The sequence below is a fragment of the Hesperophylax consimilis genome, chromosome 25 (assembly GCF_061612785.1).
Source record: "Hesperophylax consimilis isolate HC1 chromosome 25, BYU_Hcon_1.0, whole genome shotgun sequence".
Classification (NCBI taxonomy): domain Eukaryota; kingdom Metazoa; phylum Arthropoda; class Insecta; order Trichoptera; family Limnephilidae; genus Hesperophylax; species Hesperophylax consimilis.
This window is the reverse complement of record NC_142860.1, coordinates 17,375,713-17,393,067: the sequence shown is the minus strand read 5'-3', so window position 1 is coordinate 17,393,067 and position 17,355 is coordinate 17,375,713. Positions and strand designations below refer to the sequence as shown.

At 33.7% G+C, this 17,355-nt stretch overlaps 1 protein-coding gene across 1 annotated transcript in view; it reads left to right on the top strand.

Annotated features, from left to right (window-relative positions):
* The window catches only part of NPFR (Neuropeptide F receptor), a 325,370-nt gene that overhangs the window by 293,870 nt on the left and 14,145 nt on the right, over nt 1-17,355 (top strand). The window contains exon 3 of the mRNA XM_089646927.1: nt 1,617-1,850. Coding sequence (XP_089503053.1) covers nt 1,617-1,850 — 234 coding nt within the window. The remainder of the gene's footprint in view (nt 1-1,616; nt 1,851-17,355) is intronic.

The window sequence follows — 17,355 nt, the reverse complement described above, 5'->3', positions numbered from 1 at the left end:
TAAAACAAAAATAAAAAAGCTAGAACCTCTATAAATTAATGCGCAGCTTCTAAATAATAATAATTCGCCAAAAGTCTTTTCTATAGTGACCAAGGTTAAAAATTTCATTGCAAAGTTGACAGCTTATAGCCTCATTTAAAATACATTTAATATTTACACCAATTACGTAAATGTTTTCTATAAAATATTCTCTCGTTTTTTACTGGCATAATAAATCATCGCAAAATGAAACGAAAACTTCACAGTTCATTACGTCAATTTATTAAATGGAACTTGCAAAAAGGTAAAACACCGAGGATGAAACGTAAATAATTAAGGTCCCAATTAGCACCCCAATTATCTGGTATCTACTTTGTCGTATAGGCTGGAAGATTAAACGTGTTTTGAATGTTTCTATGAAGTGTAAATAATATTATTTTATAAGCATCATGATAATGAGTTATTATTTTCTCTTTTTTTTCTTATCTTTGTTGTTAACATAAAGGTTGGGTTTAGGGTTGAGGTGTAATATTATTAGAAGGTTTTAATTTTTTAAGGTTTACTCCCATATGCTGTGTTTGTTTATAAGATTGCCAATTTCATAATTCTATTTTTAAAAAACGCTACTAATTTTAGAAAAATCTTTGGTTTAATAAAGAAAAGCGCCCAATTATATTGTACACAGGTTCCTATTTTTATAATTTTGTGATAATCTACTGTTACCAGCTCTGTACCGTTTATGTTATGTTTATGTTATGTTATGCTTATGTTATGTTTATGTTATGTTATATTTATGTAATGTTATGTTTATGTTATGTTTGGTTTATTTATGTTACGTTATGTTATGTTATGTTGTTTTATCAATGTTGTTTTGTCAATCATGTCAATTTTATCCCGTAATTTGTTGTATTTATTAATAAGAAAAATGTTGTAATGTATGGCCAAGATCACTCTTAATGGGTGAAAGCCAGAATAAAGAATAAAAATTTAAAAAAAAACATCATGTACGGTTTGATATAAATGTGTAAAGACTTGATAAGTTATTAGAAGCATTACTTTGTTAAAAATAGTTTTGCCCTAAGAACAACTGTAATTGAGTACTTAAAATAAATTTACAAATGTACAATCATTTGATCAAATAATATCAAAATCTATTGACACACAAAATTAGTTGTAGGTTAAATTTTACCAAGCTTTTCGGAACAAACAATCTCTGAAGTGAGCTTCTAAAAAGAGAAATCAGCTAGGTACACCTACAGTTTTGCTTTTAGCACTGCCTGAAACATTGATTGGACATACATTGAAAAACGGCGAAAAACAAAAAATTAACACGTAATTTTTCATCACCCTCCGAAAAATCAAAATACAATTTTTAAGGCAAAAAGTTACTGTATATACATGGTTTTGTTTTCTGCTTAAATTTTGTTTCCATTATTTTTTTCATTTCATTTATTGTTGATAAAACGTTAATTTTAGGCGCACGGTTTACATCTGCGCTATTAAAGCGGGTTTTCTACAGAGCGAGGAAGTTTACTGCAACAGCCTTAAATAACCATTATCTCAAACTAATGTTACAAAAATGCATTTAACATTTACATATTATGCATCTGAATAATTTCAACTTACGTTGTCAACAGGTTGCTAGGAAGCAGGCAATGCGCACAGCCCGCAACATGTTCATCGTCAACCTTGCCGTATCTGACCTTCTCCTGTGTCTGGTGACCACCCCTCTCACCCTCATGGAGATACTCAGCAAGCACTGGCCGCTTGGGAGGCAAGCCCTCATCTGCAAGCTCATTGGTACGCTGCAAGCTACCTCAATCTTCGTGTCGACCATCTCTATTACAGCAATCGCGTTGGATAGATATCAGGTAAAAATACCTTTAAATGTTATTATTAATGTAAACAAGTAGGTTCTCATAGATCCTCAGGAAGTTCTGGCAACTCAGGAGGTAAGCCCTCATCTGCAAGCTCATTGGTACGCTGCAAGCTACCTCGATCTTCGTGTCGACCATCTCTATTACAGCAATCGCGTTGGATAGATATCAGGTAAAAATACCTTATAATGTTATTATTAATGTAAACAATAGGTTCTCATAGATCCTCAGGAAGCTCTGGCCACTCAGGAGGTAAGCCCTCATCTTAAAGCTCATCGGTACGCTGCAAGCTACCTCAAACTTTGTGTCGACCATCTCTATTACAGCAATCGCTTTGGATAGATATCAGGTAAAACTACCTTATAATGTTAATATTGATGTACAAATGTGTGTCCTCATAGATCCATACGAAGCTTTGGCCACTCAGGAGGCAAGCTTTCATCTGCAAACTCATTGGCACGCTGCATGGTACCTCGATCTTCATATCGACCGTCTCTATTACAAAAATCGTGCTGGATTGACCAGGTTAAAACATGTACCCAATTGATGTTAATTTATCATCGAAATGTTTACACTTTTGGCTGCGCCGTGAATCTTCTGCATCAAAAATATAACAAACATGACATAACGTGATACAAATTTTTGTTGTTATGACATAAATTACTACAACTTGTTTTTGTGTCCTTTCAAAACTTTCTCAGATGCATTGACTTAAAAAAAACATGTAAATGTTTTGTTAAAAAAACATTGTAAACAAGAATGTTTGAATATTTTAAAAGTAATCTCGTAAATAAAATAACAAGATTACATAAAACACAGAAACGTATCTCTTATTCTTGTTTCAACTATGTACAGCAAATAAATTTTGAATAAATTATCATTTATCATGATTTACGCCTCTAATTGTGGGTTTACATCTTCAAATCTTCTGACACGTGATAAAGCAATGCCTAACCCGGTGTGAATGAATAAGATAAGAAATTGTTACACCTTACAGTATTCGGGGAGGAGATACCCACTTAAACTTTGATGTCGAATTTTTGATACTACAATTGTGTTTCGAGTATTTTTTACTTTGGATATTATTATATAATAGTATCCATTCAATAAGATTAGTAAATAAAATACGATGCTTACGATTGAAAAGCGTTTTTTATTGAAATAACAAAGTGTCTTTATTGTCTTTGAAAAGGTACAAGTTGTAATGTTTTTAAAGTTTTACTACAGTTATCTAACAGTATATTTCTTCCGTAAGCTCCTGACCCCGGCGGCCACTGAAATGTTCTTAATGTTTTACTCGGGTATATATTTTGGTAACTTCCCCTCTCCCGCGCAAAACGAATCGCTGATTCTACCTTTTCACTTCGTGAAAAGTAATGATTTCTCCCGTCTGATTTGCAACTTCTCGAGGTACATCAACCCTTCAATCTTATCGAATTAATATGTCACGTTGTGTCAATTTTTTGTTTCGACAGTGATTAATTCATTGAAGGATCCTTTTAATTGGTTGTGATAACTTTGGTTCTTTTTAGATGAGGCGTGTTACATTCTGTATGGTTTGAAAATAAGACAATGACCGACTACCCTGATTTTAACTACATTTTCCCTACCTTTTTGCTCGCCAAATCGTTTCTGGCTACTGCAGTCGATGCTGTACTAATATAATGGGACAATTAAATACAAGTAGGTACATGAAATTCTCTATAGACAATTTAATTCAAGATGCGCAAGATTCTAGGTTAATGATTTGGCTATGGATTGTTAGTTTTGTGAGGTGTTTCTACGAGTAGGTATTTTTGGGAATAGCTGGAGACAAAACATGTGTTGCTTTTGATTGGTCTCCGTCCAAATCCCATCCATCAACGTGACCAGCTCGATAGTAGCCAAATTGATGGTCCAATCCCAACACCTCCAGAAATTAATTGAATATCGCTCCGCGACAGATGAAATAATGACATGTTTCGCCTCCTGCCGGAGGGTGATGAAGGTAGGATTCCTTTGAGTTCTGATATGTGGGTCCTTGTTGGTAAATGATGATGTTGTTGATGATGATGATTGATGAAGATTCATCTTATACCGTTAAGTACAAGGAGCTGCTCCGATCCGGTGGCATGATAGCCTGATGTCAAGAACCATTTGGGGTTACGTGGGTGGCGCGAGGTTTAGGTCGCGTCAACCTCCCCCAAATCGATAATGAGTTAAGCTCCGCCAGCATGCCGAAAGTTAGGAGTCCACTCTACTAACCTCAAACATAAACATATACTGAAGTGGTTTGCATCAGCAACGTCAGGAGTTCGGGAGTCCCATGAACACCCCTCTGGTTTACGCTAGTAAGAATAAATTGGATTCAGCTTCAGTTTGTTCGCCTTTGCCTCTGCAGTCACGTTACTCCAAATAGCTCCTGGCTCCAGTCTATACAGCTTCTCGTTCCAGTAGAGGTAATGACACATGTATATTTTATGTGCAATACAGAACATACTTCTAGTCTTTTTTCCACACTCAACATAGTCATATCAATATTTAATTTGATTGAGGGCATCCATCCGACATAACGAATGTTTCCGGGACGGGAAATCTTACTCCACTTTAAAGTCATGGTCACTCGCTCTATCGTTTGTTACCTTCCGATCGCTTCAAATATCAAAGAATGGTAGAAAATGGTATCCTCGACTTCCGGCGCTAAGGATCAGGGATACTAAAATCATCAGGTCGTGAATCTGTAATCATCCGTTCTCCGTCACCTCAAACGGCCGGCATAGTCCAGTGGTAACGCATTGGACTGCCATTCCGAAGGTCGCGGGTTCGAACCCGGCGTGCGCAAATAAATTTTATTTGATTAATTTGTGTCATTTCACAATTAATTAATTAAAATAATATATAGTATATTTGCGGCACGTTCCAGAGTGGAAGATACTACCAGTATCGCCCTGGTGTAAGACCACCATTCAGAATTGAAACGTTGCTCCAAATGGCTTTAGCCGTGTTTAGTGACTAGATCTGAATAGCCAGGTACTTTCCCACCTTCCTCTTTCCCTTCTCCACTTACCTTCAGCCTCACAACATCCCTCAATTGGGGATGCCATAGTCTCACTGGCTCCAGACGGGAGCAGTTGGGACTCTTGTGAGGTATTCACTATAAAAAAAAAAAACGGTTTCAGTCTGAGTCAATTCCCAACCTAATTCTGGATGACTTCTCCTCCTATAGTGGGGTAAATAATTATTGGATGTGACAGGAAGGATGTCAGAAATTGTCGAAACAACTTCATATTCGTCACGATCTCTTCGTTCTGCCAACGAGAAAATCCTCCCCATACGTCAGAAAAGGATAGCATAGCCATTATCCGCTTTGTTCCTTAGTCTACCAAGCTAACTCAAGTAGGTAAGCTCATTGGCAATCTTCGTTCCCTTCGATTGGAACTCCGTGAAAGCGTCCTCTAACCAGTTGAAAATACTCGAAACAGGGGTTTATCCAGGGTAACCATCTTAGGCTGGTCCTCCAACACCTTCGACAGAAACCAATGCTTTTACGGGAACAACTCAACCACATCAAGAGCACGGGAAAGGCCGGCGCTGCTCTATTGGAATAGGCGCTACCCCGGTATTCAGGGTTCCGATTATGCTAATACGAAAAAGTCCCTATTAGGCAAGCCAATTACCAATTTCGATTCCTTCGCTTTTGTCGCTTTGATAAGATAGGACAGCCTACGGAAAATTTGTACACTTCGTCCCAAACCAAACTTATTTGAATGAAAATCTCACTTGATAGAATAGGGAAGCTAGACAGATGTGTTCTCTTAGCGGCTACCTTCAATCCGCTGTGTTAATTCCGCGAATAACTTTGATAATACCAAATATATTGGATGTCCAAGGAGAATACGATAACTTATTGTTAAATAACAGGTATTGAAGCATATAATTAACCGTTCTATCCGTTACTATTTCGCCTATAGGTATCTGATTGTTTCGACTAATATACGTTCGCCGGATTATAAAAACATCGCATAAATACAATGGTTTATATTTTATAAATTTTTGACGCTAAATATAACTACTGGAGAATTATTTTAAATCATGTTAAATTACGAAAGATACCTAACTCGTAAATAATGCCTATTGTTCAATAATCTAAACGTGCTTTTAGAGTAGCCGCTCGTCGTCCCTTTTTTTGTTTTGAAATGTTCAAGTCTTATAATTTATGACCTCTTTTGCTAAAGGGTCCGGACTCTTTGTCACGAATCCTTCCGTTCGAGATTTTAACATAATTAACTATAATAATCAAGTTAAATACTCTTACTTCAAAATACAATTGAATTATTTGGTTTACATTAGGGAAATAAGGGTTATTATTTAGATTATAATAAGACTTACCAATTCATCTTAGTGCAATCCAAATAATTAAAAGAAACAACCACACTCACATGCAGTAAAATACTCATGCTGTTAGAAAACCACACCTTCTACACTAAATGACTTTAGCCGTGTTCGTGTTCCGACGATGAATTCTTGTTGACGCGTTTCCTAGCTCTTACTGACTCGACTATCTTTCAACGCTTTCAAAACCTGACTATCTTGACTCTGTTTGACCGTCTCCCAACGCTTATAAAACTGACTATCTTGCCCGTCTTCCCGCGCTTCCAAACCCTGACTGTCTGTTCCTGCTCTTCCACGCTGACTCTCTTGATTCTATTCGCCCGTCTCCCAACGCTTTCAAAACTGACTATCTTGACTCTATTCGACCGTCTCCTAACGCTTTTAAAACTGACTATCTTGCCCGTCTTCCCGCGCTTCCAAACCCTGACTATCTGCCCCCGCTCTTCCACGCTGACTCTCTTGATTCTATTCGCCCGTCTCCCAACGCTTTCAAAAACTGACTCTCTCAACCGTCTCCTAGCGCTCTCCAATCTAGACTATCGTCCAACCCTCAAATTAACTCCGCCTCTCCCCATATGGCGATATCTAATTTATGTTTTTCGAAATCTGAAACTTTTAGGACAGAATCGCTCTAAAACGATCACATAGATTATAAGCACTAGAATCCGTAAAATTAATTTCCATCGTTTCAAAACCAATAAATTGTTGCTTCTTAAATAACCTGTCAAATTCTTCGTTCAAAGGAGTGAAACTCGATCCCTACAGTTTAGTGGCGTGTTGGTCTACCAGCTTGTTCAGCTTCCAAATTACTAACCTAATTCTAGGATGTATTAAATATCTTTTATTTATAAGTTTTATTTTTAATTCTTCTTGCAGGATTTTAATTTAACTAAGCAACTTCCAAACTTGTCCTGTTAAAATGTTATTTTCCTCGCTAGTCATAATTATAATTCGTCTAAATCCTTAGAAAAATTACGTAACTATATTTAACGACGTATTTTCTACTTAAAAAGTCACTTAGTAGCATTGCTTAACAGAGTTGAATTGTCGCTTATTGGCTTTGTTAGGGTTTTTTTTCTATCCGCCCCAACCTGCCAATTTCACTACTACTGCACTGAACTAAATCTGAGAATTCAAAACACCATCCCGGAGGTCTCTGCTAAACGCAGGGCATGTTCCAAGTTTTTTTCTCTACCATCATAAATTTAAGCACTTGTTTTTAAAACAGCTATCCAACATCTGGTAAATTCCTATTTCGTGAAATCAACTGAAAAATTCTTTCTCACCATAATAAATCAATAATAATAAAAAAAAATTATCCCAGGGCAAGTACATCACAAAGTTTTGGTAGTTTAACATTTTTTCTTATAAAACTTCTTTCTCCCGAACTATAAGAAGTTTCCCTTGAACACAAGTTTTTAAGTTATTCAAAAATTCATGTTACGCTAAAAAAGTAAATTCCTGAAATTCCACACAAAAAAAATCGCAAAATATGCTCCGAAAATTTAAAAAAAACAGGTTTGTTCTGTTATTTCGCAATTATAATCGCAAATTATGCTTACGGTCCCTAAAATTACGTGATTAATTGAAAATTATATTTTTTTGCAAAAATTTGAATAATTTATTTTTCGTTTATACAGCATTTTATATAGTTTTTCAAAAATAGGAAATAAATAACAAAAAATATATTAAATCTCCAAAACTTTTTGCACTCTGGACGGTAACTTTTTGCTACGAAGGACGTGCAAACTCGTTTTACATAGTCCCCGTATAGTTGTAAAAAGTAAGTTTTGCTTGCAAACTTTAGGTGTTCGATTGCCATTACTATGATATGGCATAAGTTTCACTAGATAACTTTATGGGACTTTCTGCCGTTCCATATTACTGAAAAAGTACCACAAAAACGGTATCCCCAAAATGCTAGCTCCAATCTTTCGATAAGTATAATTGATAATTCTAAAACTGTGGAGAGATTATTGATTCAATGATTTACGCAGTTCTTTTTTATATTAATAAGGTATTCAATTAAAATTTTACTCTCATGTATACTTTTATAAAATTTAAATATATCTTTATAAAATTCAATTTTCACTTAAATTTAAAAAAAAAACATTCATAGCAAAAAACCAACGAACAAACTTCAGTATTAGAAATTATCATTAAGAGACAACTCTGTATAAAACAACGAACAAACCTAAGTATTAGACATTATCGTTAGCTACAACTCTGTATAAAAAAAATGCATCATACCTACTGTTAGTAGTAAAACTTAAGTTGTTTATTGTTTTATAGTTACACATATTTTAAGAATGCGTCCATTTGAAAAGATACGAGTATTCAATGCATTGGTAATTGGAAAAACCGAAAAATTTCGTTTTGTATTGGTCATTGAATTATTATGATGTTTTTTTACGTAACTCCACACAAGATTCAGGTTATTCTGCGTGACTAACTGACTATACAAGTAAAAAGAAAAATTAAATTTTTAAAAATTCCAACGTTTTAAGGAAGATATGAGGTTTAAAAAGGTAAAGGAAAAATAACTATTCTTTTATGGAAAAATATTTTTCTAAGGCTAAAAAACAGTAGAATTTCGAGAAAAAAATTATCTTTTTTACTCCAAAATTCAAAAAAATATTTACTGCACAAAAATACAGAGTACAAAGGGTAAAGCTTATAGGTTACATAATATTTCTTCTAGCTAACCCAACAAATACACATTATATTTCATAACCCAACAATGACAAGTTAACAAATGTTTGTGAATAAAAAATAAAAAAACACAGGTATTTAATTTATGTAAGGTATTCATTTAAGGTGTAGTGACATTTGTTTAAAAGAAATATGTATGGTGATGATTTAAATTTAAGTATTTGTTTGATGCTACGTGGAAGGTTTTTATACACTTTAATGGCCATGTGGTGTGGCCCTTTTTGAAATATAGTTTTGTTTACTTTTGGGATTAAGTTTTCTGTGAACCTTGTAGCTTGTTTATGTGTTGAGTTTTTTTGTAGGAACTTTTCTGGAGATGATCGAACTAACAGGCATAACTCCATTATATATACGTCCGTCACTGTCAGAAGTTTGAGATTTAAAAAAATTGGTCTACATGAATCCCGGTTATCAGAGTTTGTAATTTTTCGTAAGCACCTTTTTTGGATGATAAAAACATCTTTGGCGTTTACTGAGTTTTCGCAAAAAACTATTCCGTATTTTATCATTGAGTATACGATCCATAGTATGCGGTATTTACTGACTTAAGATATTTTGAAGGGTGCCTAGCACAAAAGAAAAGCTGCTGATTTTTTCTACAACTTAAGATACATGTTCTTTCCAGTTTATATTTGCATCTAGTTGTATTCCCAGCAGTGGACAAGTTTAGGAAGGTTCGATATGATTGTTTTGAAAGTTAAAATTTATGTTTATAGGTGTAGCTTGTACTGGGCAAAATTTTAAAAGTTCAGTTTTGTTTGTGTTAAGCGACAGATTTTGTGATAACAGCCAGTTTGCTATTGATTGACAAGTCTCGTTAACATGTTTATTAAACTCGTCAACGTCTCCAGCTTTTATTTTTTTTTCTTTTTCAATCTTAAGTCTTCTACCATTATATAGTTCACATTTCGAAGTTACTGCACTTTACCCCCGTACATCCTGTATTTACAATCTTATAAGAAAAATATCAATGGGAGAAAAATTTATTTCAATTAGATAAATGTTTTTTAATATCATTTCATAAAAGCATATAAATTCATTTTATAAAAGTATATATATATAATGATATTTAAAACACAATTGAGTTTCTCTGTAATGAAAGAAACGACATTTAATGTTATTAATTTTATGTCAATTCCTTAATCACAATCACGATAGCAATTACAAATTATTTCCATCAATCTGTCATATCACAACCCATAGATTATTTTTACTATGTCACCATAGATTACGAAATATCGAGTCGACTGTGTAGGTACTGTGGCGCACATCCAGCCAGTGACAGTCCACGACACACACAGCCACAATGACGAGACAAGCTCGGCATTGCCTTGAATTAAAGAAAATTATATTTTTCTTTACATATATGCACTTTTATAAAATGGATATGTATAAAAACTAAGTTACACTTTACTACAGGGTGTCCGGGAGTAAAGTTTACTAACTTCGGGAGGTGATTCTAGATGACGATAGAAGTAAAAATGGAAAATAACTTTTTACGAAATTCCAATGTTTATTTTCCCGTGCAAACAATTATTTTTTACCTAAAAACTACCTTAAAACATAAAATTTTTTGAAAAAGTTAGTTACATTTTTCATTTATACTATCGTGTAGACTGTAGAATGACAATCTGTATACTATATTTTTTAAATGATTTAATATATTAATACAGTAATATCCCAAAAGTTGAGAAACATCAGTATTTTGCATCGACCGTGCTTCGATGTCGTAAAGAGAATAATATTGAAGCAATGTTCACCGACTGGATAGGTTATTAGTTATTAGCCTATGTCAAATAATCGTGAGTGAACTCAACCCTTCCTACATATGTTAGTTAAATGCATGGCGGCTTTGGTTATTATACGACATGTGAAGACTATCCGTCTCTAATTGGTAATTTTAGTTTTGAATGATTTCAAAAGATGTCGCTCATACAAAATCAGTACATAATAATTTCTCATCTTTTATCTATGAACGATTATTGAAGCTATTAGCGGTGGACGTTTACAAAATTATAAATCCGTTTGGTTTGCAGGGTCTTAACTCAAGAATTCACCTCCACCCCACTCCTTTACCACCAACTAGTGTGACGACGGGATTTGCATGGCATCAATAACATTTAAATAATCTGCGTTTAAAAACTTTTTGGGTATGACATATACGACCTCACTCACGCTGGGTTAAATTTAATATGGGAAGTATTTCACCCATTTTAGGGGAGTTCAAGTTATTAATACTTGGGGACTGAAACCTCGACAAACACAATTTCTAACTAAATATGAGCATTTAAGATAAATTGTCTGTCAGTGAAATATTTTATGACTTCAGAAAATAATGATATTTGTATTGGAATAATGTAGATGGAGTCAGATGTTACTAAGTTATGAAATCAATTTATGTGTAAGTACATAATCTTTTTTTAGTAAAGAAACTCTCTCTTTGTTTAATAAGTATTGATAAAGATTTGGGGTGCGTAGTACGTTAAAAAATATATATTTATATATATATATATATTGCTGTAGTGTTGTTATTTGGTTGTATTTTCGATATCGCCCATCAGATGTTGTAATAGTACGAGGCGTATCCAGAAAGTAAGTGTACTGAATTTTTGTAGGTTACAAATCTTTTTATTGAAACAAAAAAATTACACGGTTACCATAGTACATATGTAAGCTATTTTTCGACAAAGTTGCCATTCCTCTCAATACAGGTGGTGAAGCGGGGTATCAACTTTTTGATGCCTTCCTCCAAGTAGTTTCCCGCCAACACCTTCGTCCACTTTTCCACCTCCTCCTTTACCTCCTCGTCGGTTAAAAACCTTTTCCACCCATGTACAGCTTTGGGGAGGTAAAGAGATAATAATCTGAAGGTGCTAGGTTAAAGGAATGCGCGGGGTGGTTCAGGATATCCCATTTAAACGAAGCAAGCAGTTCCTTCGTGGCGTTGGCCGTGTGTGGTCTGGTATTGTCGTGCAGCAGGCTGACTCCCTTTGTCAGCATGCCTCTCCTCTTGTTATGAATCGCCTTCCGCAATTTTTTTAGGGTCTCACAGTATCTTGCAGAGTTGATGGTCTCCGCTTGAGGCAGATATTCAATCAAAATTATGCCTTGATAGTCCCAAAACACGGATGCCACGATTTTCTTGGCTGAAATTGTGGTTTTGAACTTTTTGGTGGAGGGTGAAGAGGTGAGAACCGTTTTTAAACTCGCGATACCACTTGTACACACTCATACAATTCATAGTTTTATCACCATATGCAGTTTTAACCTCATTATAAACCTCAAACGGAGGTTTTTACTTCCAAACGAGATAACGGATGATGCCGCATATTTCACATTTGGCGGGAGATTGGATTGACATTTTTCACGAAACGTGTTGTCGCGTTGACACTTCTCAACGTACTGACCTTGAACAGGTCTCGTTGCGGAGGGGAAGAGTCAGGCTACACGTAAGTGTAGCCAACATATCGAAAGTATAATTCATTTGGTCGTGAGAGCCTCAGTACACTTACTTTCTGGATATGCCTCGTATTTAGATCTAAATTATTTTAATCCAGTTAATGTAGTTTTAAGATCCGCTGTATGACAGAGACAGCACGTCGGTTGCACCCAAATGGTTACGAGTACAGCCGATACTGGTCGATACCTATCGGTATCAAATTACTGATAGTCTCATGGCAGAACAAACGCATGTCCTGCAAGACGTTCATTGTAATTATCTTAAGATAGTAAAGTACTGGTAATCTTTGACGAACCAAAGCATTTATTGAATACTCCCGATCTGCATTTAAAACTAAGAAAATAGTAAAACAGTACACCGCTACATATTACAATTACTTTGATGTCTTCTGTTTATCTTGTTTTAGTCATTACACTGTAATTAATATTCTAGCAATATATTTACTAATATTATTACTTCCCTAAAAAGGAACTTGATGTTACATGTGGGTAGAATAATTGTGTGCACCAGTAATAAAAACTCTATTTACAACTTTAAAATTTATTATATAAATCTGTTAATACACATATTGCTCTAGGAAGTTAATATTAAGCAAGAGACTCATTATAATAGATTTAACTCTCAAGGGGTGTCGAGTTAGATATTACCTCGATAGTTGACAAAAATGCAAGTCATGACAGTTGAATTTACCAATGGATAAAATTATGCTATAATGAATTTAATGGGCGCTAGCTCAGAATCACATAATTTTGAACAAATTTATATAATAATGAGAGTAATCCCTAAGATACTAAAGAATAAAAAAAAGTCAATCTCAGTTTGGAAGGCATCTTACGTATATCCTAAGTCTGCCAAGGTCGGCAAGCCTTCACAAACGTCCCGTGTCCCACGAGTATCTCGCCACAACTCCCGGAACAAATTCCCACGATCCACAGCGCTCTTCAGACTAGTAGCTCGCAAATCCAAAACGGCAACTTGAGAATGCTGTCAGCCGCATACGGTAGGAACTAAAAAGCAAGACTGCTACAATATAACTAGAAGTTCTGTGAGCAGCAGACTTCACGTAATGTCGATTACTCGGACTTGACAATATTATATTAATAGTTGCAACGCGTATGCGCTCTGTCAGAATAAAAATGTTCCATCAAACACGACTATCATCCACAGGATTGACTGGATACTGAACACAAAAAAATTACAGACATACGAAATGCAAAGAGGTCGAATCAAAACAGGACCGCTACGCTCAGCCAATAATAGAATTGCGAATATTTTGTTCGATTTGTTCATGGGATTATAAAACCTTGTGAAATGAAAAGTTTATGAAAAACATCATGTGAAAAGATTTTTTTTAATACCACGTGATTTAATGTTAATATTGCATATTGCTTTTTATCACAACCTATAAGGTTAAATTATTATTTTTCCGTTTTTATTATGAGTTGAAAATTTAGTATACTGCTTATTTTATATTTTTTTATAGCCCACATCTTAGTTTCAAATCCCGAAGATTGGTAGAGTAGAGGAACTTCCCACAAAATTTCGTAAAATTTATGCGAAATTAAAACACAAACCAGTTTTTTGTATGATAATTTTAATTATAATAATCTACGTGTTATAATATTTTTCCAACCACGAAATTATAATGAATTTAGGATTACAGCCAGATTGGTTCAGTTTGTATTGTGCAGGGGGAGTGATTTTATGCCTCTTCGTTTTAATCACTTGTCTTTAATTATTAATTTTATTTAAAGTAGACGCTAAAATTATTACTTCAATGATCAAAAATTTTGTATTAATACTGCACGATTCGAATAACGAAAACCTTAGTTGGGGTAACGCAGTCTCGAGCGTATTAAATACATTGAAATTAAAGCAACGGTTCGGCATTAGCAGAGGTGAAACAATCATTTTCTGAAATACTCTCAATAGAAAAAGCTCGTGTAGAATGCGTCAAAATTATTAAAAAAACAAATCTGGTTCTGTTATTTAATGTGTCATAGGTATGAAAAATTGACAGTTTTTCTTATAATGGGCTAAAAGCTACTCAAGACATACACTGACAGATTTTGCACTATTTTAAATAAGTCCTGCCTCATGAAAGATTTTATCTCTCGCCTATTAATTGCAATCGTTTTTCTAATATTAACGCTCCTCTTTAACACACGTATTAACACATACTAATATATACCTTTCAAACCATCTTCAGTAATCTTATATATAATTTTTAACGGTTCTATCGCAACTCAGGATAGCGGCAATTCAATACACTTTTGCAAAGTCGTTAAAAGCGATGAATAAAAAATCAAAATAACTCTCCCATAAAGCTAACCTAACGTTACCTAATTAGCCTAGTTTTTTCACTTTTTATAACTTCGTATTACTTTTCAAGAGTGTGTTGAATTGCCACAGTCCTGAGTTGTCCAGTTACCATTTGTAACTCTTACTACATAGTTTTAAGTACTGCAGAATGAAACATCTCACTATAAGTTATTAAGAAAAGTAGCCAATTGGTACCCGGTATTAGACCTGATTCGTGGAATTTTCTACCTGGATACCTTCCCATGTAATATTATGTGACTTTTGGTCGCTAATTTTCATGACATTTTTACAGCAAGGTTCTTTTCACTAATGTTTCCCTTATTGTGAGTTGAAATGTTTTCAAACAAACATTTAAACATGAATATACGAACCTTTTTGTAAGGAAACTCTGAAAAAACACCCCTCTGCGAATTTTTTATGTCTCCTCGTTTTGAAAACACACCTGATACACACACATAAACATAACGTTTTATAACCACTATTTTTTTACTGAATAAAAAGGGTATAACATTAATAATTTATTCGTGTACGAGATTTTCAATAAAAACCCTTTATTCTTTTTTTCTTTCCGATGTTGTTGGAGTTTCATTGTTTTTTTTTATTATGCATTCCTCCCGCTGTTTTCAAAAATAATCTTGGCATTTATTTAAAATTCCCGTATCCGTGGCATATTATATCCATTGCTCTTGTTGAATCATTGAGAGGGCTTTCGTAACTCTTTATGGTTTAGCAAATATGTGTAAATTATAGTAAAAATGAATACGAATATAAACTTAACATTTAAAAATGATTGAAAAAATATCGTAATAGTATTACACAATGTGATAACACGAAGTATTAGTAAGTAAATTAGTAGTAAAGATTGCAAAACGGTATTCATAAATAGGTCAACATTAGGACTGCTTGATGAAAAAAACTGAAACGCATATTTCAAAACTCTGCCATTGATAAAATTGACACAGTTAAAAATAATTCCAGTGACCGAAAAATTACAAACAGAAAAGTTGTGCTTATTTTACTACCCCAAAACACACTTTTCTTGAGATATTACAGCATTAGACTGATTTTCTTTTTACTAATTTGGTAATTTTATAAATATATGTATGGTTTTATTTAAAGTTATATATATTTTGCTAAGTTTATCAAGATGAAGAATCACAGCAACTAGTACAAAATCATTCACTTAGCTTTAAATAGAGTATTAAAGGCAGAGGTTTATGACATTATTCATAAATCATACCACGAAATTATTCCGGCGCGGTACAAATAGCAATCTTTTAATATTCCGAGTGAAACATTCGAGGATATATGAATGGGGGCGCTTTTAGAAGACTCTTTGAACGACTTCCGTATGAAGTAATATTTCCGTATTTTAATGCTTGCATGAAATGATACAACCTCCTAATAATGATATTACATCTATTCAATTAATTATCTTCTCGAAAAATCATTTCATTTTATTTAATTTCAGATTCAAGTTTTTGCTTGACTAACTTTTTCATTCGTGTTTATTTGATCATTATATTATTCGGGTTTTTGAGTTATTTTTATGAACGTTGGGAGTGATTTAGATCTTCTCTGAATGAATATAACATTTAACTTATACTTTCTATGATATCATATTCAATAAAAAATAAATTTCGCTGCCCAGACACGTTGTAGGGTAGAGTTTAGATTGTTTATTTTAATTTCACGATTGTTGTACAAAATTGTCATTGTAGATATTGGAAGAAGGGTCAAGTAGTATTGTGTAAATTTGTCATGAAAATTAATTTCTAATCTTTCAAAAAAATAAATATAAAAAAGTATCAACATATTACAACTATTTTTGTTTCTCAATTTTCTTTAGATTCTTTACTAAATAACCCTCCGAAGTAAATAAATCCATTAACAGTCTATTTATTTTTAAGCACAAACATAAGGCTGGAGTGAATTTTTATTTTATTTTTACAATTTCAAAATCCTTACAAATGTTCAATGAATGACCCTATACTACATTATTAAAATCACAAAAAATATTGACTTTCGATAACGTCTTCAGGTGGCACGGTTTTGAATTTACAAAACACTTTTTTCTACATGTTACTAGAGTTCTCACGTAGGACAATTCAAATAACTTTCGGTTAAAATTCTGTGATCCAACTTCTGTAATCGAAACTCTTTTTTTTATTTTCACGAATAATAAGTCGTTTTCCTCCAACAAATGGTACTTTAACACATCACAATAACAGGATAACAGTAAATTTAATTTTTGTTGTTTTACCAAACTCGGGACGAAAAAAATCTTTTCATGTGTTGTCATCACTAAATTGATACGTGGGAGTGATTTGAATTTCATGCTATCTCTCAATTTTTTGACTCTTTGTTTTATCGGAAGTCAGTAGAAAGTATTGCAAGAGCGAGAAACAATAATCCAGTATATGCCACCATAGCTAATTAGAATAATAAAAGTCACTGAAATTGCATTTGTACGGAGCTCTAGTACCTTATAAAACATAGGTTTTTGTAAATTTAACGGGCGCCACCAGAAGATGTAATCGAAGGTAAAAAAATAGTGTTTTTTCTCATGTATTTTAGGGTTATTTATTTATCATATAGGGAATTTAAAATTCTCAAAATAAAATAACATTCTTT